The 23,891-nt window shown below is 40.6% G+C and overlaps 1 protein-coding gene across 2 annotated transcripts in view; it reads left to right on the top strand.

Moving 5' to 3' along the window:
* Nucleotides 1-23,506, top strand: part of LOC122564567 (alpha-taxilin-like) — a 127,732-nt gene extending 104,226 nt beyond the window's left edge. For both annotated transcript variants that reach the window (XM_087976645.1, XM_087976643.1), the window contains exons 7-10: nt 311-385; nt 4,161-4,253; nt 7,768-7,863; nt 16,648-23,506. In XM_087976645.1, coding sequence (XP_087832771.1) covers nt 311-385; nt 4,161-4,253; nt 7,768-7,863; nt 16,648-17,055 — 672 coding nt within the window. In that variant the 3' untranslated portion in view covers nt 17,056-23,506. The remainder of the gene's footprint in view (nt 1-310; nt 386-4,160; nt 4,254-7,767; nt 7,864-16,647) is intronic.
* The last annotated feature ends 385 nt before the right edge of the window (nt 23,507-23,891 follow it).

Below are 23,891 nucleotides of genomic sequence, written 5' to 3' on the forward strand. Positions count from 1 at the left end.
AATTGGAGATGTTCAAGATCAGTGTTCAGGAAGTGGGTTGAAGGAGATGAAGTTATCTGTACTACTAAGGATCCTTGATTAATGCCTTGTTTCAGGAGAGGAAGGAAAGGCCAATAGTGTTTCTTCAACTAGTTTTGAAGATAATATATTTCATTTGTACTCAAGTTTGCAGACCCAGGACATGAGGGAGGGAAAATGGGAATAGCGTCAAATAGAAAAAACAGCATTTGAAAAAGGGTTTAGTTTGGACCAAGCATCACAAGTTCATATAGATATTCATTGCAATTCATCCTTTTATCTTCAATTGCAGTTGTTAAAGGAGACAGTGGAGAGCCAAAGGATGTGTGAGCTCATGAAACAGCAGGAAGTTCATCTAAAACAGCAGGTATGGTCTTTGTTGAGTATTTTTTGATATGACTAAAGGTGTTTTTAACACAATTTAGTAGACAGAAAAGCTAAAGAGAATACAGTAAATTCTTTCATTGTATCAAATGAGTAAATGTGATGTGGATGATGAAAATTGGCAAGAGTAGAACAATGGTCATGTGCGCAATTCCCAAAAATGTATCTTGATCTATTAAATTGATGATTATGAAGGGTTAAAAACTCTATGCGCTACGTGCATCAAATGCTGAACTGCTTGTCCAGTTAAGGTAGTATTGAAGGAAAAATAAAACCACAATGCCTTTGGATGATATTTAGTTAAGTTAGATGGTTAATTAATGCAAAGGACTTGGAAAGTACCTTGACATTTGCTTTGCTATTTTGAATGTACAGCAAGTGGAAGCGTTTAATGAAGTTTCAATAACTTGGTCTCTTAGTGGCATTATTCTATGATGAGAGGTTTAAAATTTCACAAATGTTATGGTGCAAAAGAGACCGCTCAGCCCATCTTATCTGCACCGGGTCTTCAAATGAACATCATTATTTAGTATCGATCTCCTGCTTTTACCACACATCCTTTCACATGATTTCTATAAAAAGCAATGGCGAATTCTGCCCTGTCAACCCTGCAAAGTTCTCCTCAACCTGAGCTAATGGTAAAATTGTAAGAGTTTTCTCAGATTTAGTCAAGCGACAGCAGGCCTATCCAGCAGAGATAGGGACACCGTAGGATGGAGTTGCCCTAGGAGTCCTCAACATTGACTTTGGATCCCATGACGTCTTGTGGCATCAGTTCAAACATGGGCAAGGAAGCCTCTTGCTGATTACCACGTATTGCACCCCATCAGCTGATGATTCTGCTCTTCATGTTGAATACCACATGGAGGAGGCACTAAAGGTGGCAGACATGCAAAATATCTGTGCTTGGGGGAATTCCATGCCTACCAACAGAAGTTACTGGGCAGCAGTGCTACTGATCGAGTTGGCCAAGTCCCAAAGTACATTGCTGTTAGATTAGGTCTGAGGGAGGTGGTGAGGGAACCAACAAGAGGGAAAATCATACTTGTCCTCATCCTTGACAATCTGCCTGCCCGAGACATTGAGTACGACAAGCAAGTTATGCTGCAGCTTTATAGAACTTGAGTTAGGTCACACTTGGAATATTGTGTACGGTTCTGGTCACCACACTACTAGAAAGATGTGGATGCTTTGGAGAAGGTACAAAAACGGTTTACCAGGATGTTGCCTGGTATGAGGAATTTTCGCTATGAAGAAAGTTTGGCTTGACTGGATTTGTTTTCACTGGAGTGCAGGAGGTTGAGGGGCAACTGATGGAGGTTTATAAGATTGTGAATGGCATGGATAGAGTGGAAAGTATGGGGCTTTTTCTCCAATGTGGAGAGGTCAATTACTAGTGGATACAGGTTCAAGGTGCAGGGAACTTTAAAAAAGGTGTGAGATGCATATTTTTCACTCAGTGTGCTGAGTGTCTGGAATGCGCTGACAGAGGTAGTGGTGGAAGCAGACACAGTAGCAGCATTTAAGAAGCACCTGGGCAAATACATGAATATGAAGGAAATAAAGGGATACGGATCCTGTAAGTAGGTCATAAAACATAGAACTTTACAGTGCAGTACAGGCCCTTCAGCCCTCGGAGTTGCATCAACCTGTGAAATCAATCTGAAGCCCATCTATCCTACATTATTCCATTTTCATCCAATGCCCATTTAAATGCCCTTAAAGTTGGCGAGTCTATGAATGTTGCAGGCAGTATCCCTACTATTCTGAGTAAAGAAACTACCTCTGACATCTGTCCTATATCCATCACCACTCAATTTAAAGCTATGTCTCTTTATGCTAGCCATCACCACCTGAGGAAAAAGTCTCTCACTGTCCACACTATCTATCCCTCTGATTATCTTATATGTCTCAATTAAGTCACTTCTCAACCTTCTCTCTAACGAAAGCAGCATCAAGTCTCTCAGCCTTTCTTAAGACCTTCCCTCCATACCACACAACATCCTAGTAAATCTCCTCTGAACCCTTTCCAAACTTTCCACATCCTTCCTGTAATGCGGTGACCAGAGCTGTACACGATACTCCAAGTGCGACTGCACCAGAGTTTTGTACAGCTGCTGCATGACCTCGTGGCTCTGAAACTCAATCCCTCTTCCATTAAAAGCTAATGCACCGTATGCTGCCTTCACAATCCGATCAACCTGGGTGGCAACTTTCAAGGATCTATGTACTTGGACACAAAGATCTCTATGCTCAACTACACTGCCAAGAGTCTTGTCATTAGCTCAGAAGTCTTTATTCCAGTTGCTCCTTCCAGAGTGAATCGTCTCACATTTTCCGCATTACACTCCATTTGCCACCTCTCAGCCCAGCTCTGCAACCTGCATATGTTCTTCTGTAACCTGCAACATCCTTCGGCACTGCCAACAACTCCACCAAACTTAGTGTCATCCACAAATTTACTAACCCATCCTTCTATGTCCTCATCTAGGTAATTTATAAAAAGGACAAACATAAGTGGCACCAATACACTACTAGTAACTGAACTCCAAGATGAACATTTCCCATCAACCACCACCCTCTGTCATCTTTCAGCTAGCCAATTTCTGATTCAAACCGCTAAATCACCCTCAATCACCTTCCAGTAAAATGGTGGTGGAAAAGGGTTTCTAAGCCTGGTCTTGTCCGCTTTTTGTTTTCTTTCTTTTATCTTATTCTGTCTCATCTCGTTTCATTTTCTCTCTTATTTTACTTCCTCATTGTTGAAGAGCTTGGTCATGGTGAGTGAGCCCAGTGCAGAAACATGGCGGCGCCATCATTTGAGGCATGTTTGATTTCCTGGCAGTGTCTGCATCCATCACAGATTCATGGAGACAGATGCATATTTGGGTCCAGGATGAGACCCAGCTGGAACGGCAAGGTGGGCCTGAAGTGAACTTGTGGCAGTGGTGGAGTAAAGTTTTGGCCAGTGCGGTACCTAGCAGCATTGGTGGGTTCCAGCGAGGACTGTCCAGTGACGTGGGTGTTAGTGGAGGCGAGATGGCGCTGAAGCATAGCGACTCTCGTTGCAGCGCCAACACCGTGAGGAGACTTGTACCTGACCCCACCAGGCCCGTGGTCCATAGCAGAGCACTGAACAAGGACTGTAAAGTTTGACACTTTCTTTTTCTTTATTTTTCTGCCTTTATATTCTATGTTTTGGTTTATTTTTCTGTGTTTTAAGATGGCGCAGAAGAATGGTGACACTACACAACAGTTTTCATTGTATTTGGTAACAAAATCCACATGACAATAAATAAATCAAAGCATTATTTCCTGAATGTTCTACTGTTGATAATCCACCCCTCAAATGGAAACAATGATATTCATGGATCTTTGTTTGTTTGCAGGTATACTCAGTCATAATGCTAATTTTTATAAACTATATACATCCTGTGATATCAATAAGATGGATTTCTCCAAATCTCTTCTTGTCCTTTTTTCTTTCCAACACACCCCAGTATCTCCGCTTACAGTCCATTCTTTTGAGCCTTACAGGGAACAACTATTTCTTTTTAAAAAAACTTACACGTGCACGTTAACTGAATGTTAATTCAGCAAAGAAAATAATTGCTACAAAATTGATGTTAATATTGAGGAAATGCTGAGACATTTTTAAGAATATTCACATGCAATAAGAAGGATCTGAGAGCCAGTTCTACTTGCAGTTCCAATGCTTTGTTTATGCAGCTTTTTTTTACTGCTTTGTATTTTATCAGCTGGCATTATACACTGGAAAGTTTGAAGAATTCCAAGCTACACTTTCAAAAAGTAATGAAGTTTTCACAACCTTCAAACAAGAGATGGAAAAGGTACAGGTTACTTTGTTGAATTTTTTAATATTTTAAATTTTGAGGGGCTGTTTAACCATCACCACCACCACCACTAACCCTCCTCCAAAACACCATCTGTCTTCAACATGCGTACCTTTTCCTATACACGACTAGTTCTGAATAAGGGTCACTGGACCCAAAACGTTAACTCTAATTTCTCTGCACAGATGCTGCCAGACCTGCTGAGATGTACCAGCAATTTCTGTTTTTCGGATTTCCAATACCTGCAATTCTTCTGTTTTTTATTATGTTTATTATATTTTTAAGATGAACCCAGGGCATGGATACGTGCCTAGGACTGGGATATTCTAGCCCTTACAGAAACATGGTTAAGGGAGGGACAGGACTGGCAGCTTAATGTGCCAGGGTACAAGTGCTTTAGGTGAGACAGATGGTGGAAAGAGGGGAGAGGGAATTGCATTTTTGATTAAGTTGAATACTATAGCAGTAATCAAAGATGAAATAACTGAAGGGTCATCCAGTGAGACTTTGTGGGTGGAACTAAGAAATAAGAAGGGAATGGCAACGTTATTGGGGTTGTACTAGGCCCCCAAATAGTCAATGGGACTTAGAGGAACTAATAAGCAGGGAGTTATGCAACCCACCTTCCAGAGCAGTCTATCACGTGGAATCTTATCAAAAGCCTTACTGAAATCTACCACCCTGCCCTCGTTAACCTTCGTGGTCACTTCAAAAATGAACTGTAACAAATCTGAGGCATGATCTCCCATGCACAAAGCCATGCTGACGACTCCTAATCAAATCCTGCCTTTCCAAATGCATGTATATCTTATCTCAGAATCTTTTCAAGTAACTTACTCATCACAGATGTTAAGCTTACTTGTCTATAGTTCCCAGGCTTTCCTTTGCAGCCCTTCTTGAATAAAGGCACAGCATTCACTACCCTCCAGTCTTCTGGGACCTCACCGATGGCTAACGACAATGCAAAGATATCAGTCAGGGCCCCCGTGCAATTTCTTCTCTAACCCCTTGCCATGTTCTTGGATATACCTGGTCAGGCAAGGAGATTTATCCTCCCTCTTACGTTCTAAACATCCAACACCACTTCTACTGTGATATGGACTGTCCAAGATATTAGCACTAACTTCCCCAAGTTCCCACGTCTTTGTCTTTCTCCATGGTAAACACAGAGGAGACATATCAATCGAAAACCTCGCCCATTTCCTGCGGTTCTACACATAAATGTCCACTTCTGTCCTGGAGGGGCTCTATTCTCTCCCTAGTTATTCTTTTTCCTTTAATATACTTAAACTACCTCTTTGGATTCACCCATTTCTTCTCAGCCAAGACTAGCTCGTGTCTACTTTTCGCCCTCCTGATTTCCTCCTTCAGTGAACTCCTGTATTCCCTGTATACCTCCACGGAATCCTTTGATCCCAGCTGCCTGTACCTGAGTCAATTCTCCTTTTTTCTGATCAAAGCCTCAATATCTCATGTCATTCAGGGTTCCCTATTCCTGCCAACCTTGCCCTTCATCCTCACAGGAACATATAAAGCCCTTGAACCACTGTTAAAGGCCTCTCACTTGCCAGAGGTCCTTTTGTCTGTAAACAAATTACTCCAATCAACCCCTGCAAGGTCCTGTCCAATTCCATCACAATTCATCTTGCCCAAATTTAGAACTTGAACCTGTAGACCAGTTTTGTCCCTCTTTATAACTATTTTAAAATTAGCAGAACTATAGTCACTGGTCCCAAAGTGCTCCCCTACTGTTCCCTGCCTTGTTTCCCAAGAATAGGTCACGTTTTGCCCCTTCCCAAGTAGGATCCTCTATATATTGCTCGAGGAATCTTTTCTGAATGCACTTAACAAATACCACCTTATCTAAGCCCTTAATGCTCTGGCAATCCCAGTCTATATTAGGAAAATTAAAATCCGCTGACAAACTGGATACAAAATTGGCTAAATGGTAGAAAGCAGAGGGTAATGGTGGAAGGTTGCTTGTCGGACTGGAGGCCTTTGACTAGTGGAGTGCCTCTGGGGTCAGTGCTGGGCACATTGCTGTTTAGTTATCCATCCATGGCATGATTAGTAAGTTTGCAGATGACACTAAAATACGAGGTTTTGTGGACATTGAGGGAAGTTATCAGAAATTGCAGCAGGACCTTGTCATCTGGGGAAATGGGCTGAGAAGTGGCCAATGGAGTTTAACATAGATAAGTGTGAAGTCTTACATTTTGGAAAGTCAAATCAAAGTAGGAGTTTCATAGTGAATGGTAGGCCTTAAGGAGTGTAGTGGAACAGTGGGATCTTGGAGTTCAGGTTCACAGTTCTCTGAAAGTGGAGTTACAGGTGGGTAGGGCAGTGAAGGTGGTTTTTGGAGCACAGGCCTTCATCAGTCAGGGCATTGAGTATAAAAGTTGGGAAGTCATGTTGCATGACGTTGATGAGGCTGCACTTGGAGTATTTGGTCACCTTGTTATAGGAAGAATATTATTAAATTGGAAAGAGTGCAGAAGAAATTTACAAAGATGTTGCCTGGACTTCATGGCCTGAGTTATAGGGAGAGGTTGGACAAGCTAGGATCTTTCTGTTCAGAGCATAGGCGACTCAGGGAGGACCTTAGAGGCGTATAAGATCATGACAGGCATGGACAGGGTGAATGCAGTCAGTTTTTGTCCCAGGATTAGGGAATCAAGGACTAGAGGGTATCAGTTTAAGGTTAGAGGGGAAAGAATAAAAGGGAACCTGAGGGTGGTATGCATATGAAATGAGCTGCCAATGGAACTGGTTGAGGTGGGTACATTAACAACATTTAAAAGGCATTTGGACAAATACATGGATAGGAAAGGATTTGAAGAATATGGGCCAAGTGCAGGGAAATGGGGTTAGTGTGGATGGACATTTTGGTCAGCATGGCCCAGTTTGAGCCAAAGTGCCTGGTTCAGTGCTGTAGGACTCTGATTATGTGTGTACTCGATTCGTCACCTTATTTACTTTCCCAAAGCCCCTTTGAATTCTGAACATGCTTAATCTTTTAACACGCCTGTAAAATACCCTGGAATGTTTTATTAATAGTTAGCCACCTGTGTTTGATCATGTAAATTTTTCCAAGTGTTTCAGGCCCAAGAGGACTTTGGTGAATTGTAATATCTCTATTCACACCCTGGCTGAAATTCACTGACTGGGCTCAGACTTGGATTTGAATCTAGAAATCTTTTAGTTTGTCATCGTAGGATTCTGTTTTTATGTTCTGAATTAAGTTGATATTTATTACTTAGTGCTAATGTAAAGAAAAATGGCAAATGCTTGTTGATAAAATTCACCAGACTGATTACTGCAATTTAGTATCAACATGCAAGACACCCCTCTCACCTGTGAGAGCAAGAAAATTGAACAATATAGCAATTTTAACCTGCTTTACATGGAATCACAGCTTCCAGCTTAATGCTCCACATTATTAATGTACAGTATTTCAACACTTGTGTACATTCTCATTTATAAAACTTTTTTCCCACTTTCTTTCAATCAGATGACAAAAAAGATCAAAAAGCTGGAAAAAGAGACCACCATGTATCGTACCAGATGGGAAAGTAGCAATAAAGCATTGCTGGATATGGCAGAGGAGGTTGGTCATTCATTATTTCCAGTTTGAGCTAATCTGTTAAATACTTGTTCAGTCTTAATTTTCTACGATTGACTTTGTGTAATTCTTAGTGTATTGCTTTTTTTGGGTGGGGGGTAAGAATTTTTACTTGTAGCTCAAATTATACAGCCAAACTGATGGAACGTGTCTCTTCATTTGTAGCATCTGCATTTAAAATCAGCCAGACAAATGTCATAGACATTTATAGCTTAGGTAGAGGCCACATTGCTGATTGGCCCACGCTGCTTTCCAGTCAGCACCTCGTTGGATCCCTATCACCTTCTAAGCTTATTTCTTTCAAGTGCCCAACCAATTAGGACAAAAACTCAGTTTGGCTTCCACCAGCACCACTTAATTCCTGGCCTCATTACAGTTTTGAATAAAAGAGCTGAACTCCAGAGTTGAGGTCAGAGCGATCATCCTTTATGCTGAATTGGCATTCAACTGTATGTGTCCTCATGTAGTCCTTGCAACACTGATTGTTGGAGGTCAGTTATCTAAGCTCCAGGACAACTATGCCAGAATTCCTGAAGGTAGTCCTTGTCCCAACCACCTTCAGCTGCTTCACCAATGACCTTCCTTTCATCATGATATTAAAACTTAAGATATTTGCAGATTGTACAATCTTCAGCACCATTCATGACTTTTTAAATACTGACTTCTCTAAAACAGGAAACTGTTGAGGTCAAAACATTGAAGATTTTCAAGAAAGATGTAGGTATAGTTCTTAGGACAAAAGGGATCAAAGGAAATGGAGCGAAAACAGGAATAGTGTACTGAGTTGGATGATCGACTATGATCATAATAGCGGTGCAGGCTTGAAGAGCTGAATGGCGTACACCTACAATACAGCAACATCCGCAATATTCTGTTTCGGTGCATCAATTTTTGCCCACGCGTCAGTCTTGAACTGATAGTTGACCTTTAATACATGTTCTACTTAAGTTCCAGGCAGTTACTGTTTCCAACAAGAGAAAAATCAACATTGCCTTGATGTTCAGTGACATTGCCATCACTGAATCTATGCCATCAGAATTCTGGAGGTTTACATTGAACAGAGCTGAACTGGACCAATCACATAAATACTGTGTTTACAAGAGCAGACAGGGACAAGGGCTTCTGTCATAATCCATCTCTTGACTCCACAAAAGCAGTCCTCTATCTTCAAGGCATGCGTCAGGAGTGTGGCATAGGAATACTGTCCACGTGCCAGGATGAGTTTACATTAGTAACACTCAGGGAGCTAATGCCATCCAAAAGAAGACAGCCAGCTTTTTAAAATTAATTTGTGGAATCTGGACATCCCTGGTTAGTTGGCGTTTATTGTCCTTCTCAAGTTGCTTTTGAAGATGATGGCAAGCTGCCTTCTTGAACCAGTGTAGTCTACCTGCTATGGGTTGGTCCACAGTATCCCGGTATAGGAAATTCCAGGATTTTGAACCAGCTTCAGTGAAGGAATGGCAATACATTTCCAAGTCAGGATGGAGAGTGGCTTGGAGAGGAACTTGCAGGTGGTGGTGTTCCCATGTTTGTGATCTGATCTCATTTGATTTATTGTCACGTCCCAAAGTATAGTGAGAAACTTTGTTTACAGCAGTACAGGTAGATCATAATCAGGAACGTACAGTGAAAAGAAAAACTTGGACAGAGGCATATAGGTCATAATGCACAAGATGTGTGCTAGGCAAGATCAATATTAATAAGATCAGCTTATTTCAAGGTAGAGAGTCCAATTACCTCAGCCTAATAATGGCAGGAAAGAAGTTATTCCTGAACTGCTGGGGTGTGTGTGTGTGTGTGTGTGTGTTAGGATGGGTCTTTGAGGTTGGCAGCTTTCCAGTGACACGGAACCTTGTAAGTGGAGTTCATGGATGGAAGGTCCAGGGCAGAGTGGTTGCCAAACCAGGCCATTATGCACCCAGGCAGTATGCTTTCTGTGGTGCATCTGTAGAAGTCGGTGAGGGTTCTTAAAGGCATTCAAAATTTCCTGAACTGCCTGAGGAAGAAGAGGCATTGTTATGCCGCCTTGACCGTTGCATCTATGTGATCTATCCAGGGCAAGCTGTCAGTTATTGTCATTCCTAGGAACTTGAAGCATTCCACCTTCTCATCTTCTGCCCAACTGATGCAGAGATAGAGGTTGTTATCATTACACCACGTTGCCAAGGCCTCACACCACCACTCTGTGTGAAGAACCTACCTCTGACATTTCCCCTAAACCTTCCTCCAATCATCTGAAAATTATGTCCCCTCGTGATGGCCATTTCTGCAATGGGGAAAAGGTCTCTGGCCATTCACTCTATCTATGCCTCTCATTATCATGTACACCTGTCTCGTCACCTCTCATCCTTCTTTGCTCCAAGAGAAAATCCCTAGCTCCGTCAACCTTTCTTCATAAGACATGCCCTTAAGTCCAGGCAGCATCCTGGTAAATCTCCTCCGCATCCTCTCTAAAGCTTCCCATTCTTCCTGTAATGAGGTGACCAGAACTGAACACAATATTCCAAGTGTGGTCCAACCAGGGCTTTGTAGAGCTGTAACATAACCTCGCAGCTCTTAAACTCAATCCCCCTGCAAATGAAAGCCAACACACTATACGCCTTCCTCACAACCCTATCAACCTAGGTGGCAACTTTGAGGGATCTATGGATTTGGACACGAAGATCCCTCTGTTTCTCTACACTGCCAAGAATCCTGCCTTTAACCCTGTAATCTGCATTCAAATTTGACCTTCCAAAATGAATCACTTCACACTTTTCCAGGTTGAACTCCATCTGTCACTTGTCAATCCAGCTCTGCATCTTGTCAATGTCCCTTTACAAACTACAACAGCCCTCCACACTATCCACAACTCCTCCAACCTTTATATCATCGGCAAACTTACTAACCCACCCTCCCACTACTTCTTCCAGGTCATTTGTAAAAATCACAAAGAGCAGAGGTTCCAGAAGCTCCAGACTGAATTATTTCCATCTACTACCACCCTCTGGCTTCAATAGGCCAGCCAATTCTGTACCCAGACTGCCAAATTTGTAGCCATTGTGGCAGGTTTAGTTGTGTTTCTGGTCAGTGGTAACCCCAAAGATGTTTTGGAATTGGGGAATTCAGCGATAGTAACACCATTGAATGACAAGGGGTGGTGGTTAGATTGTCTCTTATTGGAGATGTTCATTGTCTGGTATTTGTGTGGCATAAATATTACTTGCCATTCGTCAAACCAAGCCTGGTGTTTGTCCAGATCTTGATGCATTTGAACATAGGCTGCTTCAGTATTTGAGGAGTTGTGAATCTTGCTGAACATTGTGCAATTGTGCGTGAACATCCCCACTTATAGCCTTATGATGGAGGGAAGGTCATAGATGAAACAGCTCAGGTGGTTGGGTCTAGGACACCACCCTGAAGTACTCTTAGAGGTGTCCTGGAGTTGACATGAATGACCTCGAACAACCATGACCATCTTCCTATGTGCCAGGTATGTCTCCAACCAGCAGAGAGTTTGCCCTCATACCCATTGATTCCCATTTTGCTAGCCCTCTTGGTTGGAACCCCATTTGCCACCACCAACATTTGAACCCCTCACCATTGACACTCTGTGTACAGTCTATAAGATGTACTGCAGTAACTCACCAATAACACATTCCAGACCTATGACCACTACCAGCTAAAAGGGTAAGGAAACCAGATATATGGGAACACCCCTGCCTACAAATTCCTCTCCAAGCCACTCACCATCTTGACCTGGAAATATATCACTGTTTTGTCATTGTCATTAGGCCAAAATCCTGGAAGTTCCTCATTAATATCATTGTAGTGGTTCCTACACTCTAAGGACTGCAGTTCAAGAAACTTAACTCACCCCTGCAATTTCAAGGGGAATTAGGGTTGGGCAATAAATGCTGGATTAGCCAATGACGCCCAGACCCTGTGAACAATTTTTTTAAAAGTAGAATTGGTGGTAGAATAGGCCTAACAGATTCCCATTACAATGTAATATAGGAGCAACAGCCATGGAAATCTAGGAATGTTCAGGACAGGACAAAAAACAAATGAGCTTTTAACTGGTACAAATGGAGCAAATCAACAGCAGCCCCAGTGGAGCTAAGAACGTGCATGGAGGGATCTTAAAGTAAATTTGTGTATCAAGGGGAAGGTGATAACTCTGGAAAGAGTAGAAACAAAGGCAGCAGTCTATGCGTGGAGCTGGAGGATTTGTCATGGTGTTAAATTATAACTTCAAATCTGTCTTCACTTTTGATGTAGGTACAGGATTCATGAAGAGGGGCTTTGGTTCTTGAGCAGTTTGACATAAGAAATGACTAGGTACTGGAGATTTGTGTGGCCTTAAAAAATGGGAGGAAGAAGGCTGTTTGTGCAGCTGGACCCTGTTCAATGGTGATCAATAATGGGATCTCTTATTGTTCATGATGTATGTAAACAATACAGAAGAAAATGTACTGGGATGATAAGTTTACAGATGACATGAAGATTGGCTGGATGGTTGGTAAAGAAGGTGGTCTTGGGTTATAGGGAAATGTAAGTGGATTGGCCAGATTGGGCAGATCCTCCATCAGATATGCCAGTAGCAAATGGTATTTATCCTTGATAGGTAAGGAGTACTCAGTGAATGCCATGAGATTGGGAAGCTTAGACAGACATTGGATCTTGGGGTGCTTGTCCATTAATCCCTGAAGATGGTTGACAGATGGGATGCTTGTCTATATCAGCTGTGGCATAGGTTATAAGAATAGGGAGGTTATATTCTAGCTCTGCGGGACTTTGGCTAGGCTATAGCTGTACAATTCTAGTCGCTGCACTATTAAAGGGATGTGATTACATTGGAGGGGTGCAGAGGAGATTCATCACAATGTTGCCTGTGACAGAGCAGGTTAGCAATGGAGAGAGGCTGGAGAAACGTAGATTGCTTACTTTGGAGCAGAGAGGACAGAGAAACTGATTAGGATATATTGGATTAAGGGGAATCAATAGTGTGAATAGGAAACAGCTGTACCCATTAGTTGAAGGGTCAGTAACAAGTTGGCTTCAATTTAGTGAGAGGCAGGAGGTTTAGAGAGGATTTGAGGCAAACACTTACACTCAGAGTGTAGTGGGAATCTGGAATGATTGCTTAGGAATGTGGGAGAGGCTGGAAACCTCTCAACCTTTAAAATGTTCTTGAATGAGCACTTGAAATATCACTGTATTCAAAGCAATGGACCAAATATTCAAAGTGAAAAGTGGGATTAAAGTAAATTTGGGGTAGTTTTTTTGTTGTTGTTGAGGTGGGATGAGCACTTGAAATATCATAACATTCAAGTCTATGGGCCAAGTGCTGGAATATGTGACTATAGTGTTTTGTTAGGCTTGAAGGGCCAAATAGCCTGTTCTGCACTTTGTGATTCTATGACTCTACATATAACAAATATTCACTCTCTCCACCTCCAATGCTCAGTAGCAGCAGTATGTGCCGTTACAGATGCAGTGTTGAAATTCGCTAAGGCTCTTTGGATACCACCTTCCAAGCCCACAAACCCTTATCTAGAAGGGCGAGGGCAGCAGGTACATGGGAAACCACCTGCAAGTTCCCCTCCAGGTCACTCCACCATTCTGACTTAGAAATATTTTGCTGTTTCTTCAGTATCATTGGGTCAGAATGCTTGAACATCTCCATTCCCACACCCTCGACAGCCCTGTGGGTATACCCACAGACTGCTATGGTTCAAGAAGGCAGCTCACCACCACCTTCTCAATGGTAGTTAGGTGTGGGAATCAAATTCTGGCCCAGCCAGTGACACCCACATTCCATGAATGAATAAAATAAACATACCTAGGGATGGTGATGGAGAAAACTAGGACATTAGCTGTAAAGTATGATTAATTGAGTGTGACTGTCAGACTGTCAATCTCAATGATTACATCAGTGTTCACTGAGGAAAGGGACATGATGAATGTTGAGATTAGAGATAGGAGTTTGCTTGCTCTGGATCATGCTGACATAAGGAGGGAAGATGTGTTGGATAGGCTAAAGGATATTAAGGCAGACAAATCCCCAGGACTGGATGGGATCTATCCCAGGTTGCTGATGGAGGCGAGAGAGGAAATAGCTGGGGCCCTGACTGATATTCAAAGTTTGTGAGAAGATTTGTAGCTCGGATGCTCGTTGTTGTGGTTCTGTTCGCCGAGCTGGGAATTTGTGTTGCAGATGTTTCGTCCCCTGTCTAGGTGACATCCTCAGTGCTTGGGAGCCTCCTGTGAAGCGCTTCAGTGATCTTTCCTCCGGCATTTGTAGTGGTTTGAATCTGCCGCTTCCGGTTGTCAGTTCCAGCTGTCTGTTGCAGTGGTCGGCATATTGGGTCCAGGTCGATGTGCTTATTGATTTGAATCTGTGGATGAGTGCCATGCCTCTAGGAATTCCCTGGCTGTTTTCTTTTTGGCTTGTCCTATAATAGTAGTGTTGTCCCAGTCGAATTCATGTTGCTTGTCATCTGCGTGTGTGGCTACTAAGGATAGCTGATCGTGTCGTTTCGTGGCTAATTGGTGTCTAGCGGATTCAAACCACTACAAATGCCGGAGGAAAGATCACAGAAGCGCTTCACAGGAGGCTCCCAAGCACTGAGGATGTCACCTAGACAGGGGACGAAACGTCTGCAACACAAATTCCCAGCTCGGCGAACAGAACCACAACCCTGACTGATATCTTTGTGGTATCCTTAAACGCTGGTGAGGTGACGGAGGACTGGCAGGTTGCTATTGTTGTCCCCCTGTACAAGAAGGGTACTAGGGATATTCCAGATAACTACAGACCAGTGAGCCTGACGTTAGTGGTGGGAAGGTTGCTGGAGAAGGTACTGAGGGATAAAATCTATTATATTTTGAAAAGAATGGGCTTATCAGTGATAGGCAACATTTGTTTTGTGCAGGGGGGATCGTGCCTTACCAACTTAGAGTTCTTTGAGGAAGTAACCAAGTTGATAGATGAAGGAAGGCATGTAGCTGTCACATACATGGACTTTAGTAAGGTGCTTGCTAAGGTTCCCCATGGTAAACTAATGGAGAAAGTGAAGTCCCATGTGTGCAGGGTGTTCTAGCTAGGTGAATAAAGAACTGGTTGAGCAACAGGAGACAGAGTAGTAGTCAAAGTGAGTTTCTCAAAACTGAGAAAGGTGACCAGTGGTGTTCTGCAGGGATCAGTGCTGGGGCGACTGTTGTGGATCTGGAAGAGGGCATTGTTGGTCTGATCAGTAAATTTGCAGATGACACAAAGATTGGTGGAGTAGCAGAAAGCACTGGGGACTGTAAAAGAATACAGGAGACTATGGATAGACTGGAGAGTTGGGCTGAAAAGTGGCAGATGGAGTTCAATCCAGGTAAATGTGAGGTGATGCATTTTGGGAAGTCTAATTCTAGAGCAAACTATACTGTAAACGGAAGAGCCTTGGGAAAAGTTGATGAGCAGAGAGATCTGGGCGTTCAGGTCTATTGTACCCTGCAGGTGGCTGCACAGGTGGATAGAGTAGTCAAGAAGGCATATGGTATGCTTGCCTTAATCAGACAGGGTATTGAATATAAGAGCTGGCAGGTCCTGTTAAAATTGTACAAGGTTTGACTGCATTTAGAATACTGTGTACAGTTCTGGTCGCCACATTACCAAAAGGATGTGGGCGCTTTGGAGAGGGTTCAGAGAAGGTTTACGAGGATTTTGCCTGGTATGGAAGGTGCTAGCCATGAAGAGAGGTTGAGTAGGTTAGGATTGTTTTCATTAGAAAAAAGGAGATTGGGGATGACCTGATCGAGGTCTACAAAATCATGAAGGTTATAAACAGAGTGGATAGAGACAAGCTGTTTCCCAGGGTGAAGGATTCAATAACAAGAGGTCATACTTTAAAGGTGAGAGGGGGAAAAGTTTAAGGGGGATACACGTGGAAAGTACTTTAGTCGGAGGGTGGTAGTTGCCTGGAACGCATTGCCAGCAGAAATAATAGAGGCAATCACGGTAGATTCATTTTAAGGTGCGTCTCAACAGATGCATGAGGAGGTGGGGAGCAGTGGGATACAGATGTTAAGAATTGGGTCATAGGTTTAGACAGTGGATTTAGATAGACACAGGCTTGGAGGGCCGAAGGGCTTACCCCTGGGCTGTAAACTTTCTTTATTCTAATGCTAATTTCATCTGCGATAGTTCACACAATTTTGCTACCAGTCCTAGATATTAAAAAGAAGGGAGGGTGTGTCTTTGTCATTTCCAGTGTGTAGGTTGATTCTAGGTAATGCATCTGGTTTTATTTTGGAGTTCCATATGGGCTAGACAGGGTAAGGATGGCAGATTTTCTTCCTAAAGAGCATAAGTGAGCCAGACTTGTTTTTACAATAAGCTGGTAGTTTTATGGTTGCCATGATTGAGACTGGCTTTTATCTACAAGCTACTGCAGTGAGATTTGAACTCGCAACCCAGAGCTTTAGTTGCTGCCTCTAGATTGCTAGTCCAAATTATTCTGTATGCTACCTGCCTTGAGGCTATTGTGTGTAAAATCAAAACTGGGTTGAAATATGGGACCTTGATCATTGTAACAGTGGCCTGGGACAATTTATTGGTATTGCAGTAGGTTATTTTTGTTTCTCTTCATCCTCCTCTTTGAGGCATGGAGTACATATGAGTTATGTGGAAATGATCTTTTACTGCCCAGAAGTAGCAAACCCTACCCTCTTTTGCAATATTTTTTTACACAGCAGCATAGTTTTATTTACCTGCCTTTTTAATGTTAAACCTAGAAAACCCTGCGTGACAAGGAATTTGAAAGCCTTCAGGTAAAGATTCAGCGCTTGGAGAAATTGTGTCGTGCTCTTCAGACTGAAAGGAATGATCTGAACAAAAAAGTTCATGACCTCAGTGTTCAGTCAACTCCACAAGATGGCAACAGCAAAGAGATTGGGGAAAAGGAAGAAGATATGCAATCCGTAAATAAAGTTTCCCCAGATAATCAAAGCAAAGATTACACTGCCGATGTTTCTGCAAAGGCTGATTGCCCAGCTCAAGAGACTCTGCACTCAACTGAAGTTTGTGTTTGTGTTACCAAGGAGGTACAGCCACCCATGTTTACACATAGTCAAGTGGAAACTAACATTGAAGCTTGTAGCATTCAGTCTGAAGTATTACCATCCAGCAGCTCTGTGGAGTAACTTATTGCCCCTGTAGGGAGGGAGAATATGAACAGAAGGGCACATCTAAATATTGCTGTAGTCCAAAATCCCATGTACTAACTGAAAGCACTATGGTTCATAAAGCTCAGATTTCTATGTTTTGGATGAAAGTATTATTCATTAATTAGTGACATAATAAGTTAGTTATCTTGAAGGTTTAATGACGGTCAGAATCTGTTTTACCAGATAAATGAGAATTTTAAGTGAGGGAAAAGTGTTGGATTGCTTGTATGCAAGAAAGGAAGTGATCCGAAAAGATTAGAGACTTCATGAAAGAAGATAACCCAATTGGAAATTCAGACCATTTTTCCTGGCAAAGTTTTAGAAGTCTATTTATACAGTTCATAAGATTGCAATTTGTTGCCCTCTGTTATGTAAGTAATTGTTATGACCTTTGGAGGGCATGAGCTGCCCTTCAGTTCCTTTCATTTTATTAATCCCTTTTACCAACTGCAGTTAATCTGTTAACTTGCTGTTCTCAATCACTGGTGTTGCTCCTCAATCAATTAGAAGGCATGCAAGTGAAATGGCAAAACTTGGCTTCTTCCCCCCCCCCCCATTTAATGGTATGGTAGTGGAAGTGAACCTGGCAGAATGACAGGGAAGGAGGAAGAGTATGAATTGAATCTGTCTCTCAAATTTACCAACTGCTGCATTGTACTTTTTAAAATTAACTTTGCAGCTGATCACGTTTGAGTTGCAAAATATACTTTGATGGGGGCTTAAGAAGAATAAATAGCTTGGGGCATGTCTGTTGAAAGATACTTTGCTGAGACAAATGTGATTCAATATTAAATTTAATAGTGAAGTTGGACATACCACTGTCAAAAAGCCTTTGAGGGCATGTTCTTTGCTAATCAAACTTTGTATGAAGAAGTAAAACAGCTCCATAATCAAAACATGTTTTTAAAATCATCTTTACACTTGGCCTTTTTCTTGCATTCACATAAGCTTGTTTCCATATACTTCATGCAATATCCTTTTTAGATGAGGGTTCAAACAAGACTTTTTTTTTAAATGACAGTCTCGATATGTCTCAAGTAAAATCTCTGTCTGAACTTTTTAATGCAGATTTTTTTCTGTGAAGTTTATAATTCCAAATATTGCCCATATGGATAGTGCTTATGACATTGACTTTTTGAAAGACCTGATTAGTGATAATTGATGTAGCCATACAATGCTGATAAACCTGTGACCATTTCATAGAATTGTGTAATGATATTTTCCATATACGATCTTCAATTTGTTCTGAAGCTTCCATTGTTAAAGATTTTTGTTTTGAGAACCTTTATCACTGATGTATGGTGTTGGTTTTCCCTTGTAACCACAATATTGGCTACCAAAGAAAATCTTTCATAATACTTGGCATCCAAAGTGCTAGTAACTGAATTGTAGAGGATTGTGATGCAAAATCTCTTACATTGCACAAACTTGAGTTATTTCATTATATTGAAGAAATGCTGGATCTTTTGGAGTTTCTCTATGATTGTCTAGGAATTAATTTTGAAATTTCCTTTAACAGATCCTCTTTCACACACACACATTGGTGCTGTTGGATTATTTGCTGTTAAAGTTTGATATGTTTACCAATAAGTTTTGGATAGTTTGGGCCTATTTCATATCATTCTAACCTTTTAACATTTTGTGGATTGATGCAATTTGAAATCTCCAGACGATTGAACAGAAGTTCCAGGGAATCTTAAAGAAAATACCAGAATCTTCACTTTACTGTCAAAGCATAAATGAACTTCTCTCAGGAAGTAATAACTCTTTTCCATCTAATGAGAAGTGCTATAACTTTTCATTTCCCCTCAGGTTTCTCAATGTGTTCCTGTCATTTTGCGTGGAATGGGGAGGATAAAGTTGCATCAGTGCTTTCTACCCGCAGATAATACTGCTATGTAAACATACTGTAACACAGATCTACTACAGTTAGGTGTGATTAATGAGCTCAGTAGTTTTACAAAATTCTTTAAGAATTTGATTCAGCATGTGTTGAAATCATGTCAATGTTTGGGTTCCCCTTCAAAGGGATAAAACAACCAAAACTGTCAAGAAAGTAAAGATCGAAAGAGAGAGAACCTATTTCTTTAGCACTGTGTTTTTAAAGAACTTGGTTCCATGGTCCGGTTTAATGGTCAGAGTGGAATACAATTACAGAGAAATTAAACATGATACTTGGCAGTGATCATTTCAGCCTGTATATTATCATTCATTAAATGATCTTACACGATTTCAAAATGTTATAAAACATGTCCCAAGTATTATGAAAATTAATTAGAATGGGAAATTATGTTGAAAAAAAACAATTTCAGTCAAACAGCAATTTAAGAAATACTAACCTAATAATGCATTATCAAGTTGGAAAGTAGATGGAATGCAGTGCCAAGATTTTGATATTTATGCATATTTTCAATGTATATTTCATCAGAATCAGTCATCACATTGTAATGTAAGAATGCATGCTACTTAGTCCACTCCTTGTAAGGTACCTGGTGTATATTTGTATGTATGATGTGTATGTATGCAGTTACTTTGTACCATGTGTGCGTGTTACAATTGAACAATTACAATTCACTTTTTTCGCAGTGTTACCATTAACCTAAAACTGGTCCATTCAGTCATGACAAAATCTCTCGTATCATTCCAACCACTATCATTAGTATATTATGTCTGTGTTATCTGACGGGCGAAATCAGTATAGTGTGTGTACCATTCAATCAGTCCATAGAATTGGAATGTTTCCTCCTCTCAAGAACCAAAACACAATGCTGAACATTATAATTTTCAATAAATTTATTTGAGAACATTGTATTGCCATCTGTGCTAATCACCTCCCAATTACCTTCACACTGTGATAAATTAATAACTGCACAGTCTTGATATTTTCCTTGAATGTTGCCATAAAAATTCAAATGCAATTTGCTTAACATAAATGAATGATAATGTGTTTAGGTTATGTGAAACTCAATTTCTTTGCATTGAGCATAACCAAGTGTGGAACAAAGATGGTTTATTTAACCATTGCTGATCAGTCCATTATCCCTGCATGAACCAGAACCTGAGTTGTCCCTTCCCAAAAAGGATTAATCGAACCGAATTAAAAGTAGTATTTCATCCTGTATCATACTGCATGTCTGTGACCCTTTGCTCATTAAAAGATTCATCAGCAAGCAATAGAAATTCACTGCCGAGATGTTGCTTAATATTCATATGAACAGAGACTTAATTACAAAAATAACTGCAATGTGGTGTATCATTTTGATTTTTTAACTAATCTTTGGAATATTGTCCCTGAGAGTATATAGGTATAAGTTTTGCTTAGATTTTAGTTCACCAATCTAATGTGTAGAAAAGGTAGAGCATGCAACTAATCTTGACCTTTTAAATGGATTGTCACATTTGCTTCAGAAAATGAACATCTCCAATAATTGATTTCATCAGAGTCATATTTTGCATTTTGATTCATTTAAATTTGAGTTTTGTGGTTCTCGGCATTTGTTTCATTTGTTGCCTGTCCCTATTTGAATTGTGAATATGCCTTTAAATGTATGAGTTTGCTGAGCTAATTCAGGGCACTGAATCAACTGCCTCAGTATGGATTACAGTTTCATTCCGATCACATCTGGTAAAAGACACCCTTCCATTCACTTATGAAAGTTAGTTTGTTTTAAGTAGTCATTCTTTTTCCTCTGGTCACAAAATGATAAAATTTATTGAATTTACCTTTAATTACTTTTCATGATAGAATTTGACTTGTGCATCACTGAATTGCACATCCAGTACTAGAATTATTACACCACTGTAATCACATGAGAAAACGAACCTTGAAGCAAAATGATATCCATCCTAAGGTTTTTGAGATCAAAGAGAATTTACATCAAACCATTTATCAGATGTTCTCTGTACAAGACCTTTTTAAAAACAAAAGCCTGAACGATGTAAGGGTTTCTGGGCTTTATTGAGATAGGTGAAGCTGATTTTAAAATGCACTAAATACAGCTGTCTCTGTATTAATAATGTTTTCCTTAAGTTACTAAAGCATGAGAGTTGGAAGGATACTTTGTTATTTAATTTTGGCAGATTACAGTTTTGTGTTGAGGAATCCGTACAATATTTTGAAATAAGACCATTGTGCCAGTTTGTCGAGGAAAATGATTTAACTTTTGACGATTTGCTCCTTTCTCAGATATTGTCTGGGAAAAATAGGAATCCCAGCATTCCAGTTGTAAACAAAGACTTATAGATGGAAATGAATATTTAGAATAGATAACTGTTCACAATGTAATTTCTTTCCCAGTAGGATCAATATGATCAAGGAGCATCCAAGGAGCTTCGAAATCGACGTTTCGGCCTTTTGCCCAAAACGTCGATTTCGAAGCTCCTTGGATACTGCCTGAACTGCTGTGCTCTTCCAGCAGCACTAATCCAGAATCTGGTTTCCAGCATCTGCAGTCACTGTTTTTACCTCAATATGATCAGGGCTTGTCCTAGACACTGCAAGGGTTTTGAAGCAAGCACTTGACCAAATGCAACATACTTCTGATATTTCATAAATGTCGTAATTGTACCAGCTGCCTCCACCTCTGGCAGCTAGTTCCATGCACGCACCACCCTCTATGAAAAAGCTGCCCTCAAGTCCCTTTTAAATCTTTCCTCTTTTGCCATAAATCTATGCCCTCTAGTTTTGGACTCCCCTACCCTGGAAAAAAGATCTTAGCTATTTACCCTATCTGTGCCCCTTATAATTTTATAAACCTCTCCACCTCTGCTCCACAGAAAAAAGCCCCAGCCTATTAGATAAGCACATGGATGATTTTGGGATAGTGTAGGGGGACAAGCTGAGAATAGTTCACAGGTTGGTGCAATGTGAAGAATCGAAGGGCCTGTTCTGCGCTGTATTGTTCTATGTTCTGTTGAGCCTGTCCCTATAGCTCAAATCCTTCAATGCTGGCAACATCCTTGTAAATAGTTCTGAACCCATTCCAGTTTAACAGCATCTTTTGCATGCAATACAGTATACCTAAAACAGCCTCACTAATGTCCTATACAGTTGCAACATGACATCGCAACCCCTATACTCAGTGTACTGATACAAAACCTCCCCCTGTAACTTGAGGTTTTAACTTCATCACATAGTCCTTCAAGTTCGGCTTTGATGCTTAGAATGAAATGCTTTTTATGAAATAATAATGGAATGTAAGTGCACCATCGGCAAGAACAATTAATTCAATTGATGTAATTTATGCCTGACCACAATAAGGAAATAACTGCAATGGCTGTCAGATCAATTTGAGAAGAGAGTTTAAAGGCTGTAGAATCATAGAGAGGAGTTGTGACAATCAGATCAGCCAGCCATTATTTTGTCAAATGGCAGAGCAATTGAGGGTCAAATGGCTTACTCCTAATTGCGTTCTCATGATAATGTAGAGAACCTTAGTTTTTGACCACATCCCTGAAGATGGCTAGACAGTTACATAAAATTGTCAGAAAGGCACATGGGATCCTGCCTTTAATAGCACAGGTTATAAGAGCAGTATGCTGCAGCTATGTAAACACTAGTTAAGCTGCAGCTTTAATGCTGTGTACAGTTCTGGTCGCCACGCTGACTTCCCTAGTGCAAATGTGTTGTTCCTAAAGAGATTTACACTGATGTTGGTAGGCCTGGAGGAATTTAGTTATTAAAAAAAGATTGTCTAAGGGCTGTTTTCTTCACGAGAGAAGACTGGGGGAAAATCTAATTGAAGTATCTAAAAATAAGGGATTTGGATAGAGTGGATCAGAAGGCTCAAGTTCCCTTGGTTGAGAGGGGTCCGTAACCGAGATGCGTAGATTTATGCTAAGACTTAGGTGGGAGCATTCTTCTCACCCAGAAGGTGGTGGGAATCTGGAACACACTGCCTCAAAGGGTGAAAATCCTCATTTAAGGAAAATACTTGGGCATCTACTTTCTATTCTAGAATGTGCGGTTAGGCTAGAAGGTTCCTTGTCAGCAAGCATGGACACAGTGGGCCAAATGATCATCTTCCTGTTGCATATTTCTATGAATCTATCCTGTTAGAAGTTTAATTTTCTTAGCTACCCTAAAGAGTTTGTTTTTTTGCCCCAAGGTGATCGCAAATAATCTACACAGTGCTAATTGTAATAATCCTATTTTCTCAAAACAATTGCATGTATTCTTAAGGATAGAATTAGTTATTTGAAATATTTTGTAGAAACCAGAAACATAATTGATGGCAATTCAACTTTTATAAGTTCCATTATCTTCTGGTGTACATGAAAATCAATATAGTGTCAGTCAACACTTGAAGTTGTATCAATGTTGAGCTTGATGTACTTGCAATGTTCAAACATTAACTATTTCATGATGCACTAAGATAATTTGGCCTTTAATCTGTAATATAGAATCCAATAAAGGTGTATCTCATCACTTGTTTGTTATTTATTTTATTTATTGTCATATGTATCTAGAAAGGTACAGTAAAAGTGTCACCACAGTACAGTATCATTTGAGTTACAAAAAGTGTAAAAATAATAAAAATAAAATGGTATTGCTGAGTGGAAGGGGAACCAGGTTGTACTCTGAAAGAAACTGTTGTTATTTCAATTCATTTTACTGTTCCTCATGCTACAGAAATCTTCAAGATCCTTCTCATTCCCAAATCCATAAAAGTATTCTTCCAGTCACCTAGCCCTCTATGGCATAAGGATGAGTACCTGAGATTAATGTTTACAGTTCCTGCAGTTGTTATCTGTGAATTATCATGACTCCAAATTGATATGGTTGTCCACAGCAAGAAATGCCTTCCTTAAGG

This window comes from Chiloscyllium plagiosum, unplaced genomic scaffold (assembly GCF_037043375.1).
Source record: "Chiloscyllium plagiosum isolate Xiang-an unplaced genomic scaffold, Cpla_swu_hap1 HiC_scaffold_30, whole genome shotgun sequence".
NCBI classification, from domain to species: domain Eukaryota; kingdom Metazoa; phylum Chordata; class Chondrichthyes; order Orectolobiformes; family Hemiscylliidae; genus Chiloscyllium; species Chiloscyllium plagiosum.